Source organism: Melozone crissalis, unplaced genomic scaffold, assembly GCF_028551555.1.
Source record: "Melozone crissalis strain CALT ecotype California unplaced genomic scaffold, PUWL_Pcris_2 ptg000033l_1, whole genome shotgun sequence".
Lineage (NCBI taxonomy): Eukaryota > Metazoa > Chordata > Aves > Passeriformes > Passerellidae > Melozone > Melozone crissalis.
Genome location: NW_026535811.1, coordinates 1,161,971 through 1,185,594, shown reverse-complemented (window position 1 = coordinate 1,185,594; position 23,624 = coordinate 1,161,971). Strand labels below are relative to the sequence as shown.

The 23,624-nt window shown below is 44.1% G+C and overlaps 1 protein-coding gene across 1 annotated transcript; it reads right to left on the bottom strand.

Annotated features, from left to right (window-relative positions):
- On the bottom strand, positions 1-23,253 carry ETNK1 (ethanolamine kinase 1). Its single transcript, XM_054281874.1, has 8 exons — positions 22,962-23,253; positions 15,664-15,923; positions 14,830-14,970; positions 13,987-14,129; positions 8,181-8,264; positions 6,616-6,776; positions 4,629-4,702; positions 1-3,471 (listed from the first exon to the last, which is right to left on the bottom strand). Exons 1-8 carry the CDS (start codon positions 23,115-23,117, stop codon positions 3,399-3,401), a joined length of 1,092 nt encoding a protein of 363 aa, XP_054137849.1. The 5' UTR covers positions 23,118-23,253; the 3' UTR covers positions 1-3,398.
- Positions 23,254-23,624: the final 371 nt, after the last annotated feature.

Below are 23,624 nucleotides of genomic sequence, written 5' to 3'. Positions count from 1 at the left end.
CAGAGTTAGATTTCTTCTTTACAACAAGATTTCTACAAAATAGGAGAGAATACAATGCAATACACAAGTCCATAAATGCAAGATAGAGTACAATTCACACTAATTTACAAATGGTTATTTACACTGTTGTATATACATTACAGTCAGACCTGGTCAATGCAAACTTCACATCCTTTTAAAAAGCAAATCAACAAGTGGCAATGAAGGGATTTAACATGATGTGACAGGAGACTGGTGACCGTTCAGAAAGCTTTAGTGCTTGAGTGACCTAAGAAATTAGGTCTGGATTAGCCAGATCTGACTGCAGAAATGAGAAGGAAAAAAAATCACACTATTCTGCTTTACAAAAGCAACCAGGCCACTACAGTCTATTGACTTGATGCTATTTCTGCAAGAATGCCCAGATTAATGATCCTCTTCATATTTACAATATAGCTCTAACTACAGCAAGAATTATTAATTTTGGCATTCGTGCCCTTAGCTTAACGAAGGCAACAGAGCATCTTCTTGGCAAGTCACAGTCAAAACTACTACAGGATGTTTCTAGAGCTCAGTCATTTTGTGTCCTCCTTCCAGTATTTCATGTCGCTACTACAGAGACCCAGATAAATTAAGTGAAACAAGTACATGTTTTCTAGTACCTAACTTACATTCAGAACGTCCTGTATTCACAGTTTCAAGCTACCTTACCATCCGCAATGCAAATTACTGCTTCCAGCTGAATGCATCTGCAGATATTCCCCAGGAAAGGAGGATATCCGAGTGCCACTGGCTCAAAGGGATGTGGAACAAGGCTCAAGGCAACTGGCATTGCATTTGGGGAGATGCTTTACAGTGTTTGCTCAGAGCTACCACAAATGGCTGTAACCTGCACTGCTCTGCAGGGAAAGCTGACGCAGAGCAGTGCAGGAGTGAATTCACACGTGCAGACTGAGAGCCTTGACCAGCACTGCAAGCTGGGACAGTCCTTGTGCTCCTTCAAAGGCTCAGGAAGGGCTGGGACTGTTTGCTACCTGCCTCAAAGTGCTCTCACAGGGCTCCCTCCACAGGGACAGACTGAGCTGCACTCAGGAAAAGCTTTGGTTCTGCGGAAGCAAACTTCCACTCCTGCAGTTATTGCTACTTGAGCTGTACAAACAAAATACTACTGACAAAAACTACACTAACTCCAAACCCAAGTAGTACTGGTACCTGAAAAGGGAATGTGTTCTGCCATTGGGAAACTCAGGACCTGTCAGCTGTTGGATTTCCCAAGACCAAATGAACTTCACAGCCTTCTTTCAAAACATTTCATAAATACAAAGCAACGCTGTCAGAAATAAAGCCATTGCTTGGAAGAAAACCGTAACAAAGAGTTCAAAAATCTTTAGCAATCTTAGTTCCAGGGACATCTTGCTGAACTTAAAGGAAATACAAGACAGCGGGGTATTATTCATCAAATGTCAGTAAAGTCCATAGGGAGAAAGTACAGAAGATTAAGGACTTCAGTGCCTTCATGAGCTCTAGCAACATCCTTGATAACTGCTACAAAGTAAATGATAAGTGTCTATTTAAGCTATTTGTTTGAAATCAAAGAGAGTTTGTCCAGTATAGTAGCCTCCAGCTAATGAAAACCGTTACCTCATTTCAAGTTACAAAAAAACTCCCAGCTCTCCCATTTGTATAAAGATTTTTAAGGTTTTGACTGAATAAAAATAAAATGAAAACATTCATAGATTAATACAAACAAGAGGGAAAAAATCCTAAACGGTGCTTTTGTAAAACAACAGGATACCATTGGAAATGGTCGTTATTGGTGAAGATTTTTCATTCACATGAGTTGTCTTTGTCCTGCCTCACTCCAAGCTTCTGTAAAGCACACGTGTACGCAGGTGTGTACGTGCTATACACACGTACACGCGCTGCCATGTGCCATAAAGCAGTTTTGAATAACTATCTTTGCTGGAGTCTGTACAACAGACTCCCCGGCTAAGTTTGTGTTTGCATGTGCTCGTGCACACGCCAGACTTGGTACACGTGGGCACTTGTGTGACCAAAGTGCAAAGTTTTTCAGAGTATCACCAGAGTCTGCCTAGCCCCAAACCGCCTGCTGGGCTTGAGCTTCCTGCTGTGGGCTCCTTCCCAGCTCCTGCCCCCAGCCCCACCCTCCCTCGCACAGTTAAAGCCTCTTTTCCACACAAACTTATGCATTGTTAGGTAAACATTTTCTTTTCAGTTAGCATTTTGTAACCCAGACCATTCTTGGTATAATAGCTTTAAGAAATAAAATGTGTGAGATGATCAAAGCCTCACTGCCAAAGTCAGACACTTTCCCATCGTGTCCTTCACACTGGAGGCTTTCAAAAGCAATCTGCTGACAGAAAACAAAAAAGAACCACCAGACATACCAGAATTTGCACAACTACGGGCCAGGCAGTTAAGAGTCCAAGGTGAGAAGGGGACAAAGCAGAAAGTTGTCATCGGTACAGGAGCTGTGAACCTGTCCTGAGGTTCACCGGGAGCTCTGCTCTCCCATCTCGGGTCCAACAGTCCGTTCTGCCACTGCAGCACGACAGACACAGACAGCAGAGTTCAAACCCAGGATCAAGTTGCAAAGAGGAGGAGAGATTTGCAATAGTGGTGCTTTGCACTAAGAGTACATGTAATAAACAAGCAGCTTTCCCAGAAGCTGGGCAGGCTGTCCGCCCAACACCAGCGCTGGGTACAATATCCTCAGAGAACCTTGTGGCCATAGAACTTCAACATTTCTACAGCCCAATCCAGACCAAAAAAAAATCAAAATGTTATTTATCATTTCAACAAGCTGCTTGATTCTTGTGCAAAAGAAAAGTACCATCCTATGGAAAGCTACCTTTAAAAAAGGGGGGGAAATAAAGATCATCCTAACCCCTCTCCGCAGCTACACCACACTAGAGATCTCACAAGTCTATGTCACTCCTTTTGCTCACAGGCCTCTAAAAGAACAATTGTCTCTGACATGTCTTCTTCTGCATAAGTGAATGCAACTTCAATAAGCTGTTAAACAAATCCTTTGGAACAACTTCACTGTCTGCACCCAACTTTAACACAAACCAATGAAAGCAGCAATGGAATCATGTTAAACGTATAATAAATAATTCACATACAACATATGTTAAATCACAAAGAAGGATGAAATTGCCATTTCTACAACTTTTGATAGATTTAGCAAGTTTCTAATCCGTTTTATATCAACAGCAGTACGTATGTTCTTCATAATAAATTTAACATTGAAGGACTGTCTAGAGGCATTATTTATAAAGCAAGAACCACCAAGTGAGCATTACAGCACTTCAACAAATGTTTAGCTTTTTTCCAGTATCTGTTCTGAGAAAAGATTCAGGGGTTGTCTATCCGCTTGGTAAGAGTCCTCCTCTTCGTTACTCGGGAAGAGTTAACGCCATGACCTCCAGTTTCATTTTGAAATACTGGTTAAACCGAACAATTGCATACCTGGTCAAAGGGAGAGAGACATTGCAGGTTAGGAGCAGCTCACACTTCACATGACAACAGCCATGCTAAGCAGGACTAGTCAAAATTCCACTGACCCAGCACCCTGTTTAGAAAATTGACTCTTAGCAGCTGCCAAAGGAAGAAATTAGGAACAGAGCAATGATATTATAGAATACATTCTATAGAACATATTCTTCTCTACCACCCCCCAGTCCCAGCCTGCAAAAGAGATGCAGCTCCAGGAGTACCAAGGGTAGAGGTTTAGTGTTTGACTGTTGTTAAAGGGCTGTCCCCAGGGGCAGTGCCGCAGGAATCTGGATCCCCATGGTTACACGTGTTTGGGGCTGTCCCCAGGGGCAGTGCCGCAGGAACTGGATCCCGATGGTTACACTGAGGTGCCAAGGCTGACACGTGTTTGGGGCTGTCCCCAGGGGCAGTGCCGTGTTCGGGGCTGTCCCCAGGGGCAGTGCCGCAGGAATCCGGATCCCGATGACAACACAGGCTCTCCCAATCTCACAAGCGTTTGGGTTATCGCCGGTGTTCTCCCGCCCTCCAGCGGTCACCGCCGGGTACTGCAGCCAGCCGGGGCCCACACCGGCCTCACCCACAAAAATTACATTATCCAGCCCAGAAAACCCCAGGCGGGACCTCCTGCCAGGGAAAACGATGAACCCTGTCACCTTGCTCGGTCCCCAATGGAGAAATTAATTCCTCTGCTTGTCGCCATTTTAAAAAGGCCAGAGACACAGATCATGGAATAAGTAATCAAGCTCTTTTGCACTATACCCTTGACCCTCACTGTTGGAAATGTAGGTCTGGCATCTGACAGCACACCTTACTGACCACCTTGGCTTCCATGCCTTTGTCTCCCCAGCAAAAAACGCTTGATTCCCAAAAGCATTATGTTCCTTGCCTTGTAAACCACGTGCTTTAGCCCAGGGCACATAATTTAGAGAGCTTTCAGCAACAGAAAACGCTGACAGACAGGTTTTGCTGCCTTGCTCTCCCTTACAAATGAAGAGTTTCACTGTATGATCACAAGGTCGGGCGTGTTGCTCAGATCTCAGTTTCTGACAGCTGGGGTGTTGGAACAAATGGCCCCACAAGTCCCTTCCACCCTCTAGTATTCCATGACTGTACACAGCAAGCACACTTACCCTAGAAAATCAAAATCAATGGTGGAATATTTGGCTTGAATTAGAGCCCACAGTCCCCAAAAGAAGTGTGAAGCCTGAAAGAAAAAAACAATAGCAGCAAAAATTAACCTTGCCTTAAATCTAACACATTAACATTCTCACAGAGACAAAACTTCATCTATAAGAGAACACTCAAACCCCAATCTTTGTAAAGTCATTTGAGCTCTTTTTACCAAAGAGATTTATAAGCAGTATTACAGAATAAATTACTCACAAGCAGACAAGGAAATCCAACTGATTGCTGCTTGTCAAGAGAAACAATGTTCCATTTATAAACTATGTCACCTATTAAGCAGATTGTTGTGTGACTATATACACCATGCTAAAAAATGCACAGAAATGTAACCACCACCTCTCCTGCTGTAAATTTCCATTACTCCAGGTGTATTGAACTCCAGTGCAAACAGGAAATTCCTTTGAATTTTCAATTACACCCTGAGACCTGTACAATTACACTCACTTTCACTGCTGGCTTGGACAAAGAGAGATGTAATGCTTTAAGAAAAGCTCTATTTCATCAGCATTTACACAAATGTCTCATCTGGTCCAGACTTACTTCCATTAGGAGCCCAGAGAAGCAGCCTGGAGGCCTCTGCTCACTTTCACATTGCAAGTATGGATCATATTTATGATATGGTGTTAACACACCTCAAAATGCACGTGATGGCCATAAGCTTGGCAGTGTCCTGTGGAAGACATTTCTGGACAGACCTTGACCTTCAGCAGAAGAACTGCTCACACTAATTACCTAAATGGCTTCCTGAGGCTCGAAAGGAACACTTGACCAGGAATTTAGCCGCCATCCATGGCCACAGCTGAAAACACCTCAGAAGAGCAACTGACCTGTGCCCAAGTGAGTCCTGTGCCTCTGGTTCAGACAGCTTGGCCAGAGAGCTGCAGTTCATCTCCCTACACCAACATCCGTGACCTTGCTGTCAAGTTTTCCTTACCAAAGCTCCCCACACGACCTGACACAGCAGTCAGAGTGTTTGTGCACCACAGGTGTTCTCCAGGCAAGCCCTGACCTGCTCTCTAAACACAACTCCAGCCTCTTAAACATGACTATGGCCACTGTTAGAAACTGGCCAAAGAGTGCTATTTATTGTCAAACAGGCCCCCAGCCCGCTCAACTGCAGCTCCAGGTGTCCTGAATGAGGGGGCCAGCTGAACTGGACAGTAACAACCAGCATGGTAAAAGAACAGCAGCACACAAGTCATCGGCTTTAAAGCTGGCTTAATAATCAGCTTCCTGTGAACTCCTGTTCCTCACTGCAGCCAGGGGCTTGTGCCAGCAAACTCAGGGAATTACAGTGACAGAGGAGTGCTTGAATCAGTAGGAAAGAGGACTAAAATAAGGCCAAAGTGGCTGCTTGAGCCTCACTCCTCCTACAAATGTTATTCTTCAGAAGAAAAAACACGCAAGCACTTTGGCTGTAACATTCCCTGTCACGGCATCCAGGCAAAACAAGATCAGCAAGAGACCCTAGAGTGACCTACTTCTCTGCAAAAGACAAAATAAATTAAACCCATATATTCTACTTTAACAGAACGTTATCATCTTAGTTTTTGAAAAGCTTTTAAAGCTTGCATGTCTTCATGAAGCACTACCGTGTTCTTCTGCCTTGTCACCACTACAAACAAAAATTCAAAGACACACCATAAGCTGTGGCCAACTTAAACTTGCCAGGCCAACAGAAATCCTCCCTCAAAGTTCATCTCCTCATTTTCTGAATGCGCAGTGCTTCCTTCACCAGGAATATTCTACAGAGAGTATTTAATAGCAACAGAGAAGCAAGTTGCCATAGAAGAGCAAAGCTCTAGCTCTCATGGAAGTTTTCTTTACATGTCACTACATTCAAATTCAAGAAAACAGCAACTACATTTCTTCAAAGAACGTCAGGTTTCTCTGGCTCATTTAAAATATTCTAATCAAGTGTTTGTTACTCACCAGTGCAAACTGATTGACTTGGACATACAGAACTTCAACTTCTTTTTCACTGACTTCTGTGCCAAATCCTTTGTATTCTTTGTAGGCCTCAAGGTAAGATCTCAGCCACTGCTCCTGTAATTTTCTGTTGGGATAAAGGCTGTAGTCTACCTCATTTACTCCTAGGAAAAGACAACACTATCAGAACCTTATGTTGCATACAAAGACCATGAGAAACCCTTTAGTACTACCACTAGTAGTCCATTTCTGTGCCCCTTCCCACCCCAACACACAGGCACAGATTGATGTGAACAAATAACCACATTTTCACTTTAACCTCACCTTCAATTACATGCTGCCAAGAATGTCCCACATACAAATCAGAGTGCTCACCATTGCAAATTTATTTTTTCAGTCAGATAGAATCTGCCTGTATTTTGGGATTCAACACCTTGGGCTTTGAGAAAAAGCATTTGCTGTATGAAACAAAACCCCTCACAAATAGATCAAATATGACATATTTTGTAGGAAAAGAGACTTGTATGCCACAACATCCCAAGCCAAATCCAGATGCATCCCCAGTTATCACTGAGCCCACATCTGAAGAAAACTTCCTGTGAGCCTGCCTCTCTCCTCCACAGGGCACTGGTAGAATTAGGAGTCCATAAACCTTTTCTATCCTGTTTTTCTTCCTATACTGGAGGTGCTTAGTCACAGGTTGTAGGGAGTGTGCCAGGAGCCCCAAGCCTGGATCACATTTTCCTTCCACTATCACTCTCAGGGAATTCAGGAATTCTCATTAATTTAACTTGCTTTCCAAATCTTTAAATTACCAACTCTACAACTCAAATTACCAAGCACACACTCTGACTTTTTTTCTTTTTTTCAAAGTTATCTAAACTGGCCATGGTTTGTAAAGTAACCAGTAGATTAAGGCTCTTCATTTCACCAGGGTGTGCTTTCCATCTGCTCTGATCATTCTGGAGGTTTTCCCTGCTGGCCCATGCTCTGAAATAGTACAGCACACACATGAGGTCGTTTCTCCCTTATGGAGTAAGGGGAAGGAATGGGCACTTGCTGTAAAAAATTTGAACTAGTTAATAAATGACTCTAAAAGCACCATACTCCTAAAACCCCACCTTTTTCCTATGACACAGTCTGAGCCTTTACTTCTTGTTTTGGGACAGGGCCAGTACTTGGTGCAGACATTGAAATGCACCCCCAAACACAGCATCCTGCCTTTGGCACCGTGCAATCCCACAGGCCATTGTCACCACAGCACCTCTAGAGTGACACCACAGCATCTCAGCACAGTGGGCAGCCTCTGCTGTGCCACCCACAGGAGGACAGGGTGAAAGCTGTGTGCTCTGACCTCATCTAACTATCAAAACTCAGGGTGTGATGCTTCCAGCCCTGGCTTAGAACACCTGCAAGGGAAGGGCACAGCTGCTCTGCACAATGACACAGAACACACCCTGAACCGACAGCTGTAAGCGTGCAACCAGATACACACACAAAAACAGGAATGAGGTTGCTGGGGCTTTTAGTAAAACCAGCCAACTCTCACCTCAGAAACCAATGCTTACCTGCAAACTCATTGAAGTGATTTCCAATGTCATAAGCCAGGTAGTTGTAGCCAGAGTACTCATAGTCTATGAACTGCACATCACCTGTGTGAGAGACAACAGCAGCAACATCAGAGAACACATCAAATCCAGCACCAGCCCTGATCCTCTGATCCTCTGGTGTCCCTTGAAGAGTTTTGGGGCAAACAAACCACAAACCCATTTGTACCTGGTTGTGTGCACTCAGACATTTCAGGGTAAGGCTGTGACTTGTACAATACGAGCTATTTAAAGGTAAACATTCATTCAGCAAAGCTCTTAAATTTGGAGCTCACAATTCTCTCTGCCTCGAGTCTGAGTAGGAGAATTTCAATTTTAAATTCTACCACATGAGGGCCTCCCTTACTCTCAAAATGAGAAGCACTGGAGCACATTCTTTCTTTAAACTTTATGTAGAAATAGCAGATCAATTTCTCCCTGACTACCAAGTAACAGTCCTGTTTATTCATCACACAAATGTGCAGACACAGTGCACTAGCACATTGCACCATGCTGATGCTTCCTGCTTCCTCTGCCACTCCTACAAGGCAAGATTACTCCAAACTTGCTTTTATTAGGCTGGATTCAACCAGCCCCATAAACCATCAGACTGAGGTTGCCAAAGCTACCAAACTATGCAGCATTGTGCAAGCAAGGGCTGATCAAGCAGCAAACACAGCCCAAAATGTTTCCCAATTCTGTTCACCTGCACTGGAGCTGGGGAAAATGCATTGAAGCTGCTCAAGAGTGTCCACAGCACACACAACAGTCAAAATGTAAAAGAGATTGATCAGGTAAAACCAGAGCTCTTGTATTATGAAGGAAACCAGCAGAAATACTAAAAAAACAGGAAATTAGGCAGTGGGTTAACATAAGATCTGTTTGCACTAGAAGATTAAAAAGTAAAACCTTACATTTCTCACTGCTATATTGAAATATGCAATTTTCACCATTGCACCTTTCTCCCTTCTCTATACTCTTTTTGTTATCACTACCACTACCTGCATTATTTAATTAACAACCTGCATTATTTAATTAACAAAGCACTCATTCTATTATAATGAAAAATCTTTTAACATGACTTAAAACTCTAGGCTAAAAAGAAAATCAGGAACAATGTTGAAATTAAGCACATTATGTACGTATTTCCTAGACTAAGGATTTTAAGTGCCTATTACACTGCCTCCTTAAGATTCAGGAATATTGTACAGCTCAAGTAAAATAGTTTCACCAATGTCCTGACCAAGTTAGCACGGAAGAAGTTTGTTAGAAGTGTTCTTCTAAAGCCAGTTAAAATCCCAACCCTGGCTAATGTCCTGCTACAGTGATCTCCTGAGCCCCTTCTGCCCCCCAGACATTTAATATCACTTGTATTGAGAGGTTTGTTTTCTTCCTTCCTCACCTAAAATCCAAACACAGCAGGTTAGAGTCTGCTAGTAAAAGATGGACATAAATACTTGAAATTTTTCATTAGCAGATTTCACCTAGAACATCCCTAGGTGCCACCATTAATTTTTAATTACATTTAAACAACTTACTTCCAGATATAAAGAATATTACACAGAAGCAGAAATTGAAGCTGACAAGGTATGGGTGGGGCTGTCCTCACAAAGCAGGAACAAGGACATACCCAGCCCTTGGGCAGCAGATGGAGAAAACCTGGCAAGCTCCCATTTGATAAGACAAAAGTTCAAAGCAAAAAAGCTTTGCATTTGCACTGATCCACTTCAGACTCATACTACTGTGCAACTCAACCTTTTAAATTAATTTTTGCACAACTGCTCAAAATAAATCTGCATAGTTCTTTCTGTGGAACTGAAAGCAAAAACTTTGAAGTCTGCTGCTTCAAAAATGTGCCATGTAGATGTACATATACATATAAGTACATACACACACATACATCTGCCCTGCTTTAGGAAAAGCAGAAGAAACTCTGCAGTCATTGTTTAAATAATCAATGTGTTTTTAAAGATTTACTGCAGTTCATATGAGAAAGCCACTTCCAAAAGCTCTGGCTTACATTACTGGCTTAGCAGGTAGCTGTTTCAAGGTTTCCAAAAGATGGACAAATTGTACATCCCATCAACATTCCTGAGAGCAAGAGACACTGGTCTAAGTGTCTTTGAGCTTTACTGAAATGAGAAAATTTGAAAAGAAGCTCTCTGGAGACCGCTATTGACAGAAATGGGCATGTCAAGAGTGGGGAATATTTCAAGGTGAAACACATTTCTTTTTTGCAGGCACCTCCTCGGGCAGACAACATGCAACACGCCCCACAAAACCCCCAGGGAGATGCAGAATTGCACATCCCAGAAATGCACTTTCACATAGACCAAGCAGGAACCAAGAGAGCACCTGCTGGATCTCCTCAGGGCTCTGACAGGCAGGACACCTCTCTTCCAGCTGCTTTTCCTTTCCATGGTTTCACAGGGAAAGCACTGCCCCTGCCAAGCCCTGGCTGCAGCTACCAGAGCTGAGGGATGCGCCCTGAGCTGTGTCCCCTCCTGCTCACTGAGCCCCTGGAACACAGCCTCAAAGTCAAGGACCTGGGCTAGGAACACGCTTGGAAACTCACAAACAGCTCACCCACCCAAAGGATAATTTTAGCTGTAAATGCCCAAAAGAGCTCTGCAAAACAAAACAGATTTTTAGATCAAAAGCAGAGGCCTCCATCTTCAGAAGCACTGAGCACCCACACACTCCTACCAAGGATCACAGAAAACATTGGGTGGGCAGAGGGAATAAACAGAACAAAACTATCCATCCACCTACACACAACTGCCTGCCAGCTGATTTTCATATATGCAAAAAGAGCACACAGAAACAGAAAAACCTCTGATGCTGGATCTTGTTGAACAGCAAGTGTCTGAATACTCTTAAAATATCAGGTATTTTTGGAAATTCCCAGGTCACGCTGGGGAAAAAAAAACCCACAAGCACAAAAACCAAACAAATTTAGGAGCATCAGAACACAAGGTCTATAAATAAGCAGCACCAAGCTTGGAGCATATTTTGAATATTCCTGATGTCAAAACTGCAATAAAAGCAATGTGAAGTGCTGAACTATATCCTTCAAGGGGTAGATGACAGTGATAATTATAAGTTATGTAAAGTACCACTTGCAGATTTCCATATCCTGAGTGACTGAGAACGGACATTAGCAAAACAGCAAGGGGCAGAGTTCTCTCAGCCACAGCAGGAACAAATTCAAATCAGATGAGTGAGACTCCATTAAATGAAGCTAACACTCAACATGCTCTTCCAGGCTCATAAACGAGGACAGGAGACTGATTTTCCTTAGAAGCAGTATGTGGCATGACTATGGTTTTTCTTGCAACTCTGAAAACTTGATGTGAATTTAATGCAGAGGACAAGGCTAAGGCAAAGCTCGGGAACAAGCCAAAATCATTCACACTGCATTGGACACAAGTCCCAGTACATCCCAATAATCTGTAGCTTAAACACATCCCCACACATCCCTCCAACCAGTAAATGTGCAAATTAAGCATTCAAAAAAATTGTAAGTACAGTACTACTAAAATAAATTATGTTTGCTTTGTGACAGCTTCTGAAAAGCCAGACAATACTACTGGTTTTGCACAGATTTTAGCGAGGAATAAAGAAAAAATAAGGTAGTTCATCTAGAAAATCCATTTTCTCTTGTTTTCAGTTTAGGTCACCAAGGTATTTTGGACACACAGAGGCTTTTCTAGATGGAAGAGTGAGTTTAGTCAGAGTATTGCATTCACCAAAAACGTTAACTACCTTCAGACAACTTGGTGCCATGCCTAGTGAGGCTCATCTTTGAAAAGATTACATTTTGTGCTCTTTGACAATTTTCTTTTATACCAAGGAAAGCTTTTGCTCTGCTAACCACAATTCCAGTTATACATGTTTCTTTACAGTTAAAGCTGAGCTTCCTGCTGATGCTCTGTAAAAAGTGTGCCATAAAAAACAGCTTCCAAATGACAACCATCCTCTCTACAGATGGCACTGAGGATTGGTTACTATGAAAGTGGTCCCTGCTGTACCCAGATTGCACAAGTTTCACAACACAGTACATGTACAGTGTTCAAACATAAGTTTAATAACATATTTACTTCACATTTCCAAGTGTTTTCCCAGCTGTTTACAGCTTGCTTGAAGCCTCAGTACTTACAAACCTCCCTCTCCCCACCCAGTCTCCAAACCCTAAACACTCACACACTTGTTACTGCAGGATTGCTCACAAGGGATGCACTGCTGGCACTGTTTCTCCCCTTTTCTGCTTACAAAAAGAAAAGCACACAGCATTTGTTTTTCCAATTAGGAGCTTCAAGCCTACCCACCACAACTGGGAAGTTTTTAAAGGAATTCCTCAGATCCTTTTCTTTTTGTTGCATGCATCTGCTATGCAAAGTGACTCCAAAAATTACTTTTATCTCAGTGGGTCTGCTCTGGGATGCTAAAATCTAAGGTAATTTCAGCACTAAAAAAAGCCACATGGTAAAAAGAGATTTAGTTTTGGTACCACAGTATCACAACTCCAAGTGTGTAAGACCACAAGTCTGGTCTTATGCTTTCCCCCCTTTCTCTTTTTAAGCAGAGCTACAGTCCATCACTGAAAAAACCTCTCAAGCTTGGTACTGAACTCACAGAATTTAAAATCTATGTTGCTAGCATTGTTAGGGTGCATACACACATACAGGCATACATAACTGAAAGCAATTCCCTTCAAAGGGGGCATTACTCAGAGGGAAACTTGGACACAAATCACCAAAAGAGTTTATTCCCTCAGTTCACATGGTGATGCAGAATTCACACAGGATGCAGAAATGCTGTATGTTAGCACATACAGCAGTTTTCATACTGGAACCAGCAGCAGCTTGGTTTTGTTCTTGTTCTTTAGGAGTTAAGGCACATAACTTACACACCAACAATCCTACTCAGCTGGCACAGAAATATGCAGCTACTAGAAGGAATGCGTCATCCTTATTTCAGGAGAAAGCCTTGTAATCTGATTAGTCACATTCAGCTGAGCTCAGGTATTTGAAACGGGAGGAAAACTGTATTTTTACTGCACAGTGGCCATTTTAGTGTCACAAGTTTGCCTTGTTTGATACAATTCCTGACTGATTCCCTTAGTAACTGAGCCCCTAACCACTAAAATCAATAAGCTGTGGGTTTATATGGAAGCTTTAACAGATCTCAATAACATCAACTATGAGTTACATGTATAGGAATAGAAACACAACTGTAATTCATTTTTGCCAAGATGTGTGCTGCCTACAACTGTTTAAACAAAGCATGGATCTACAAAAGGAATCTTTCAGGATGTCTGTGTCAGACATCAGAAAACAAATGGAGCTACTGAATGTAGTAATTAATATCACGAAGATACTTCATATCAAAGGGTCTTCCCCCACAACCTCAAACCAGGACAAAATGTTGCAGGAGACAATTTTCATGTTATTTTCTATACTTGCACAATCATCTTTTCTTCCTAAAAGCTTTACACAACCAGAACAGAATTAGCATTCAGTTACAAACTTTGAAGCCCAGGCATACAGGCAAGCTGGGGATTAACAAATTCACAGGGTCATTAAAGAAAAGCAGGAACACTGATTTTCTTCCTCTATACAGCAGCATACAGATGAGAATTAGCTAATTGAGCACAGGTATCACTGCCATTACACTGGGTCTCCAAAGCTCCCACTGAGCCACTGAGCTCACCCCAACAAGGGAGTAAAACACCACCACTGATGCAGCACAGCAAGTACAGCACAAAGGCCTCACTACTCACACCTACCTCTCTTCTTGTTGTAAATAATATTCTTACACAACAGGTCGTTGTGGCAGAGCACCACTGGTGATCCTAAATTGGACAGTCTCTCCTTCATCCAGGCCATCTCCTCCTGAAGAACTTGAGGACTCGGAATGTCCCTTAAGAACCTTTCCAGGTGGAAGGAAACAGAGTTAACATTGAGCACTCTGGGTCCCACAGCAAGCATCTGTAATGAAGCCCTTGTCTCTACATTCTTCCTGCCAACAGTCCAACAGACCCTCTCCCAAATCAGGGCACTCTTGCCCAAGGCACAACAGCACTCAAATTACGACAATTGTTTTTCTCTGTCCTCCCCAGAAAACAATTTTCTGAAGATGATCTGTGCTGTAAACACAACAGCAGCCCAAGAATTGGGAGCAGGACATGAATACACCCCCACACATTTTAAAGGTGCAAAGATTAACAGAATTACTGCATGAATTTCATTCACTTTCTGTTCACATTCCAGTACTTCCTCCAAGAAGAACAGACAACAGCATTAGGTACCAGATGGATCTGTACTGAGGAAATCAGCACTAAGTTTTAGTCTAGTCACAGTATACACTTCAACGGCCATTTTGTCCTCTACATTTCTACTTACCTATTCATGTTCTCTCCATTTAACAATTTGATGTTGTAAAAGAAAAACCACTTTGCTAGAGCATTCTTTAATTACAATGCAGCAAGTCCATGATTTCAAAGTCACATGAAGAATATTTTTATGCTGATGTCTACCTTCTGAGCAACACAAAGTCTGATGATATTGTACAAACACAAATTGCAGCAGAAGGAATGTGAAGTCTGGGAAGAACATGATGAAATACCCACCTTTTATTTACTTCCTCATCTGCAAATTCTGTGGGTATGAGAGAGAAGTACTTCCCCATTTTCAGCCACAAATTGGATTTAGGGATCCATCCATTGTGTGCATGAATAGTATGGATTTTAGCAAGCTGTCTAGCAATGAGTCTAAAAAAAATTAAAATTAAATTAATGTTATATTTAACTGAGAAACTAAAAAATACAGCTCAGGAATTCAAGGAGGGTTTAAACAAGAGGAGCACAGCCATAGGGCAGCACACTTCGAGACTCAGAGTTCATTAGGATCACTACCTAAGGGGGAAGGACTGGAGTTCAGTTACAGCACACAAACTTTACCTGAATTTACAGTTTCCTCTTGCTTATTTTTCCAAGTATTTATTTAAATTAGCTGCTATTTTTAGGCAAATACATTTCAGCGCACACATGAAAAACTAAAATCTTACAACATCAGCACTTTCTGCTCACTGCTAACAGTTTTAAAATCTTTTCTCAGTGGAGCTTTCTGGTATCTACTCACAAAAGGAATGTCTTGGAAACAGCTGGAAATACTTTAACCAAGTCAAGCCCCCTACAACTCCAGCACATTCAGTAACCTCTGTAATGGTGATGTGCCAGTGTCAGACACAACAACCAGACCTTTAATGAGTACAGTGTTCTGTGGAGGCAGCAGGGATCACTGCTCAGCACTCAAATACCAGAACTAAAGCAGTGTGAGCATCAGCTTAGCACAGGCTTACAGAAATACCATTTTCTGCTCAAACTCAACTCCAAGTGCCTCAGGCCAGGCAGAACTTCCTAAAGGCAGAATGAAATGAGATTTCAGAGTGTTTCAAAGCTCACCTGAAGATGTCAGGGTTGCAGACGTGCTCGGGGTCCAGGGCCTCTCCCTGCATGAACTCGTAGCACAGGCCGTTGTTGAAGGTGCAGTAGAGCTGCGGGGCACAGCCGTGGGCCTGCAGCACTCGGAAGCTCTTCACCTCCTCGTCCCTGTCCACCAGCAGCTCCGTCTTGTTCCCGTAGATGCGCACCAGCACCACGTCGTCCCTCGTGTCCCCCACGTAGCAGCCGATCAGCTTGTTGGTGATGCCATCGGTGAACAGCTGCAAAGGACACACAACACAGTGAGCAACCCAAATCTGCATCCCCAGCCAGGAGGGCAGTGCTGAGTTATTGGTGATCCCACCATGAGCAACTCAGCTCTGCATCCCCAGCAAGGAGGGGAGTGCTGAGTTATTGGTGATGCCATTGGTGAACAGCTGCAAAGGACACACAGCACGGTGAGTGACCCAACTCTGCATCCCCAGCCAGGAGGGCAGTGCTGAGTTATTGGTGATGCCATCGGTGAACAGCTGCAAAGGACACACAACACAGTGAGCAACCCAAATCTGCATCCCCAGCCAGGAGGGCAGTGCTGAGTTATTGGTGATCCTGTCATGAGCAACTCAGCTCTGCATCCCCAGCAAGCATGAAGGGAATGCTGAGTTATCCCTTAGCTCCCCAAACACACATGCTTACTAGACTGAGCACTAGGAAATAACAACTTAAAGACAGGAGTATCATGAAGAAAACACTTGAATATAAATGGGGGGTGGGTTTTGTATTTACAGTCATGGCTCTTCTTCCACTCTGTGTGCTCAAAACCCTAACTCTTAATTCAACCCTCCCACAAAACATCCGCACAGTGAAACAAGCAAGCAACAAAAAGCAGCTTCAAGTTGGACAACAAACATTTTCTAATTGTTAATAGCAGTGAGGTCAGAAAGCCAGCTGAAGAAAAGAAACCAATTTACCAGGATCAGAATACTAAGTGTTGAATGACAACAGTTTGATTCCCTTATTTACTCTTGGCCAGTCATGCAGTCTCTGATATGACTTCTGCCTCAAGCCCTAAGCCAGGCCCAGAACAAAAATACTGACAAATGCAGAGATCTGCTGTGTGCCAGACATTACTGTAAGCCATGGTACTTAGTGAAAAACTGCTTCTGCTAAAAACTCACCAACAACAGCAGACATACCTACAGGCATCATCATTCTTTAGAACCTTGGACAGTTTGGGTGGGGTTCTGTTATGGGCTGGGGGGAGGGAGGTGCCTTTTAACATAAACCCAGAATTAATTTGTTTTAAGTGAACTTCATACTTTTTGCAGAAGTGGTTCACGTTGAGCTGCTCAAGTCAAAAAGTCTCTTTGCCATACTTAGATGAAAGCTTCCAAAATGTACTTTAAAGAAAAAAAATGTACTATGAAAAAGACACAGCTCTAAGGTAATCAGAAACAGTGCTACTACAAAAAAATATGCTCATAGTGCAGGTGCAAAGAAAGAGTAAGGATTTGAGTTGTTATGCTGTTGAACAGAAACTTCTGGGCACATTACACCTTCTGCCATAGGTCTATTATCCCCTTAAAACAAGTTTCATTAGCACCAATAAAAAGAAATCTGCAACAAGGAAATTGGACTCCCTCAACTGTTAATTTAGGAACTCTACTGATTAGCATCTATTTGTAACATGCTGCTACAAATAATTATTTACACCCAGGAGCACTTTAGCTCTTGCTTCTGAAAAAGGCAGAAGGGTTCACTTACTTTTCTAATAACATAATTCAAAGTAGACAATTTCCATATTCCATCCTAAGAAAACATCTAGTGTTTGCCACCACCAGTACAAGAACAAAAGTCACTTTACTCTTTTATTCAGAACACCTTTACCATTTAAAGAATCAGCTTAAAAGGCCTTGCCCACAACAATCTGAAATTAAGCAGAGCAACACAGGAGTTCTATAGCCCAGGTGTCAGTTGAGCATGAAAAGCAGAGAACAGACTGTGATGATGTTGATAAGAAAACCAGTAAAGTATCAAGGCCACGTGGAAGAGGATGGAAGAATCTACAGAATGCAATGAAAGTAGAGAATTCTGGGAATAAATTAAAAAAATACAGAGATAACAGAGGTTTAGAACACAATGCAACACATAAAAAACCTCCAGCAGCAAGGTTCTGACACAGCTGCAATCCACAAAGTTAATTACTGATATGTGCTTATCACAGCTTAATACATACTTTCACATGAGCTGATGCAAAGGTAAAACTAAACCCAGAAACATTTCTGGAAATTATGTTTATACTGCCCACAATCAGATCTAGCTTGAATCCAAGGCTTTCTAGAAAAAAAGAAACTCTTGGATGAAATGCAGACTTTAGGTGAGAAAGCTACAAATAAGCTGAAGCTACTCAAGTCTCAGAGAGCAGCACTGGTACAAGCAGGACACCAAGCCCCTCAGAGACAGCCTACCCTAAAGGCACTGGGATGGGTTACTAGATTCCTGAAAGGACATAGGATGCATCTGCTTCCATCTCACAAGCAGGTGCTCCATGAAAAGCTCCTCTCTAATCCCTTTGTTCCAAGTGTTCAGAAGAATGAAAATGAAATTGCAATCACATGTAACAAGAACAAACAGACAGAAATAAAAGCGTCATGGGGCAAAGTAGAAAGTACTTATGACTCAGAAGGGCTGACTTTTCCCTTCCAGACTGAGTTATGACATCCACAGGAGGAGCAACTCAGGAAACAGTACTGCAGTGCCATAAAAACACAACAGTGATGTGAAACTGAAGCACAAATCAGCAGGAATTCCCCAGATTCTGCTACTGAACCCCAGACTGCCTTTAGGATCTCCTGAAAGGAACAGAATTCAATAACATGCTTCTTTAATGCTCACAACCCTTCAACTTTGCATTGTAAATCCAAGTTGATCTATTTTCTGGGAAAGTACAGTCTACACAGGCACATCCGCCGGCATACGGGTCAAGAACTGAATTGTTTGGAACAAGGCTAGTTATTTCTCTCTCTTTCTGGAGCTATTCACGAAAGAAGGACAAAGCACAAGTGCAGGAACTTGCCTTGGGTAAATTCCCACATGACCAGCCTCACGCAGAGCTCTCCAGGCTCTGGAGCCGCATCCTCAGCAGGTGAAAGCGGCTGTCTGCAGGATTTAGGGGGTCAGATGGTCAGGGCGACACCACTTGGTGTTACAAACACCAGAAAAGCAGGAAGGAAGCAGTGGTGCCCAGTCTGTGTGCCAAGGCCAGCCAGAGGCTGAGCACAGCCCCTGCTGAGCTCCTGGGGCAGTGCAGGGCAGCAGGACGGACACGCAGCAGGGCCGGCAGCACATGGAGCTGCTGCCACCTTCACAGGGCTCTCCTGGCCTGCAAACCGTGCACTCCTGGCTTGTTTGGGTTTTTTTTGGTGGGAGGGATTGGTTTGGTTTGGGCCTTTTTATTTGTTTTTGTTGGATTTTTTTTTAATGCCGGGGGAAAAATGAGTTACTTATTTTTCACCTTGTTTCTGAAGAATGTTCTTCTACCTGAAAACAGTCAGCATCAGGTACCTAGTCAACACTTTGAAAGTGATGAACTGGCTTTACAAATTTTGTGGTACTGACGAAAACAGCTACAGGTTTTTAAATAATAATAATAGTTTATAAAGCTAATAGAAAAGGAGCCTAAGACTTGATTCTAAACCAAAGAATGAATTCGCTGTTCCCTCCCGGAAGATTTTGAGGTGCAATGCCTGGGGCTGGGGAGGGAGGGGCAGAGGGACAGAACTGAGCTGTCCTGGACCATTCCTTTCCAATGCTACAATTCCCATCCCAAGCCTGCAGCATAAGCTCTCTCCCTTCCCACGGCCCCCTCAACATCTCGCTTGAAAAATGTTAACAGCACGGAGATACAAAATAAACTTGGTTTATTTACTTTGTTTCCCAGACACTAACATTTGCAATTATTTCAATGCTTCCAAACCCACGCTCAGTCTGTGTAAATAAACTAACAAGTATTCCAACAAGTTCAGAACTCTGAACCAAATGACAGTTTGTTATTGAAAGAAGATCAAGACCAGCACAAGCACATAAATTCGATCAGCAGGCAGCAAATACTGCCTGAAGAAAAGCTACTGAGTGCAAGTCAGGATGAAAAATCCAAGGAAAAAAAGAGAAAAGCTAAGCTGGTAAACACAGCAGCAGGTGGGTGGCTGTTCCACTGGCAAAAGTACAATTTTTTGTAAGCCTTGGGTCCATCCCATTCACATTTCATAGCTGCAGGAGCAAACCTTTGCAAATCATAAAGTGTTGCAGTAGCAAAATCATGCCAAATATTGAGAAGTGCAAAGACATGTAAATCCAGGAGAAAAAAAAACACAAAACCAAAAAAAACCACATTACCAAAAAACAAGGAAGGCCCAAATATTTCAAAGAATTAAAAAAAGCAAATGAATCCAACTTATTTGGAGATGATAGCTGCTTGCAGGATTTGCATGGGGAGGTTCAGGAGTGTCTTTATGAAAAATTTAATCCCCTTTGCAAAACAAATTCTTTCCACCTCTGCTCAGGTTTCATCCAGGACAGGAGCACTGTTTGCCAACCTAATACTTTCATTATTTTAGATCTGTGATTCCTCAACAAATTTCTTCCCACGTATACCATTCTGGTCTATCCAAATAATGGTACAAATTAACACTATTGGTATTGAGCCTTTTCACCAATAAAAACAGGCAGCCTTTATTCTCAACACTAAATATTATTTCAGAATGGTCAGAAATTCTGATAGAGTGCAGGTTTTTCCTGCAGAGCAGAAATTGTGCATTACCCTACTGAATCCTTCTTTGCCACCAGGCTTACGAGGGCCAGACAGGCGTGGGACAAAACAATCCTGGATCAGCACTGCTGGAGTGGTAACCAATTCTCCCACACTGTAAGCAAACACTGATCTTCCTTGAATCTCCACAAAAGAGACAAAATAAGGAATTTGTAAGGTGGGCAAAAAAAAAAATCCAATCTGCGAGCACATTTTTACATAGGAAGGGTAATACAACCTCTTTTAAAGAGTAAAAACAATTCAGTTTTCATGTTTCATTAAGAATCATGCAGAATATAAAAACTGGAGTGCGCACTGTCAAAATTCAGGCAGTTTAAAAAACTCAGAAGGCCTTTTTTGAGCTAGAAAAGCTTTTTTAATTGAAATTTTTAAAAAACCCCATTTCTCATGTTCACAAGAGCCAGTTTCTGAATTGAGCAAGCAGTGAGTTTCTCAGCAGAAGTTTGGGAGAGACCTCCAAAGATTCCTTCCAACCAGAACTACTCAACATTGCAATTACTAAAAAACAGCCATTCCAGAACCAAAAGTGTCTACTGCAAAAGGCAGAGAAAGCAAACCTCAATGCTCAGGAGTTAGAAAATCAAGCACCCAGTTCTGGGCAGTTCCTAGGACATTTTCAGCTGACAAGTGCACAACATACATGAAGATGAGTGTTCAGGCAGAAAAATTCTGTTTCTCCCTAGCAATGTGGGTTAACTTGAACATTTGTACTGCCCTGTAGGGACAAAATTCATCTATAACTTCATATGAAGGAGATGCATTACAGTATAGCTGCTTCCTTTGCACGAAGTAACAGCTGATGCTTCTGATGTTACAGCCTTGCTGATAAATAATGCAATAAAAAAAAAAAACAAACTCAAATGTTAAAATATATTCCTGACTTCAGGTACTTATAAATCGTGGGAAAAGCAAGGATTAAGCATTAACCTTTACTAACTACAGTCTCAAAGTTATTTAGCTGACTAAACAAATTATCTCACAACAGTAAATTTTTGCAAGAGAAGTTAATTAACTTTTTAAAATCAAACTCTGGACTCTTCAACTGCTTACTAAGTGTTCTGACCCAAGAATTACTAAGAGCAAAGGTAGCGAACGGCAGAGTCCACCTGAAGAAGCAGCAGTAGCTCATTAAACCCATCTCTGTGCTATCATTGAACCTATTCCTTGTCCATTTGCTGCTTCAGATTAGTCAGGCATATTCTCCTGACAGGAGTGCCACCCTCACCTGCCTGCTGAGCACACCCATGTGAAGGGAGGGCTGCAGGGCTTCCTCCTGCTCATTTTTTGCTGAGAACTGCAGTCATCAGAGAACCAAAAGAATAAAACTATTCATAACTTTATGTAGCCCTGCAAGGAGCAGCAAGTTGGATTATGCTTATGGACCCCTCCCAAATCAAGATACTCTATGAACTTTAACAACCTCACATGTTGTAAAAAGCTATTTTCATTGCACCTCGAGATGTTGGGACTGTGCATAACTTATGGCCACTACTTGAAACAGATTACTTAGGAAAAGTTCATTAGCTTTATTTTCATGCTAACGGGACTGCCATGCGTCAAGTTCCATTCTTCTTTCAAGACATCAGAAAATTTCAGTCCAATTACATACCATTACCTCAACACGCTCAGCTTTCCTATACAAACTAGTTCAGCAGCTCTCCAAAGAGGAACTTCATTGAAATGAGACACCTCCACGTAATAACAACTGCTGAATAACACAGCTGAGCATACAATAAAATGCTCAGCCAACCACAGGCTGAACCGCTATTTCCGCAGGCACACCGGCTGGAGTTTGTGAGTCCAGGGGCCATGTTCAGTATATTCTAGAAGCACAAAGCAGCCAATCCTCCGGCAGATGACTCGTCACAAGTCCCAGTGCCCGCTCACCTAGAGCGCAGCAGAGACAGCAGCGGGCTTCTGCCAGGAGCAGCGAGCGCGGGCCTCAGCGGGGCCCGAGCCCAGCCCGGATGCGAGCACAAGGCAGATATTTATTCTGGTTTTATTGCAGGAAGCGCCCGACAGGGCTGCACCGCCCGCGGGAGCGCCCGGGGCGGCGGAGGGGCCCGCTGGGCCGGCCCGCGCCCCGCTGTGCCCCGGCTCACCGCACGGGCACGGCGGCCCCGCTCCCTCCCTCGGCCGGCTCCGGAGCGCTCCCCGCCGCCGGCACGGGCAACCGAGCTCCGGCGGCAGGGCACGGCACGGCAGGAGGAGGACGGAAGGAGGGAGGGAAGGAAGGAAGGAAGGAAGGAAGGAAGGAAGGAAGGAAGGCGGCAGCCGGGGATGCTGCGCGCCGCCCCGCCCCGCCGCCGGGCCGCCCAGCAAATGGGGCTCCGCGCAGGGGGCTGCGGCGGCGAGCGGGGGAAGGAGGGAGGGAGAGAGGGGAGGAAACAAGGCGGCAGCTCCCCCGCACAATGGCCGCCCGCCCTCGCCCCTGCCTCGCCCGCCGCTCCCCGCCCTGCCTATCGCGACAAGCGGCCGCGGACCCCCGTACCTGCAGCGTCACCTCCTCGGGTCTCCAGTGCGGGCGCAGCCGGCGCAGCAGCTGCAGGGCGCCCTGGCGGTAGCCGGGCCCCTCCCGCTCGCTGACCGTGATGTCCAGCTTGGGCACCTCCGGCGAGCCGGGCGGGACGTGGATGTAGTTGGACATGACAGCGGGCAGGACGCGGCGCGACACGGGGACACGAGAGTAGGCGGCCCTCGCTGGTGCTCCTTCCACGGCAGAGCCGGCAACTGACGGGGAAAATTCCACTTGGGCTCCCGATAAAGCGGCTCCTCCTCCCCGGCTGCGGCGCGGAGCAGCCTGGGAGAGCGGGCGGAGCCGGGTGGAGCCTGACCCCCGCCCGCCCCTCAGAGTCCCGCCCGGTCCTTCAGGGTCCCGCTGTCCCCTCTGAAGCCCCGCGGTCCCCTCAGGCGCCCGCCCGTGCCCTCCGGAGCCCCGCTGTCCCCTCCAGGGTCCTGCCCGTCCCCTCCGGAGCCCCGCTGTCCCCTCAGGCACCCTGCCCGGGAGGGGATTTACCGATTTTATCCGGGGCTCCTGCGGGACAGCGGCCGTGAAGGAATGCGGGCAGCTCCCGGCTGACCCTCGCTGGCTCGGAGTTACCTGCTGCGGTTCATTTTTTAATTCTTTAATTTGGTCCCGGCTTTTGGAAGCCCT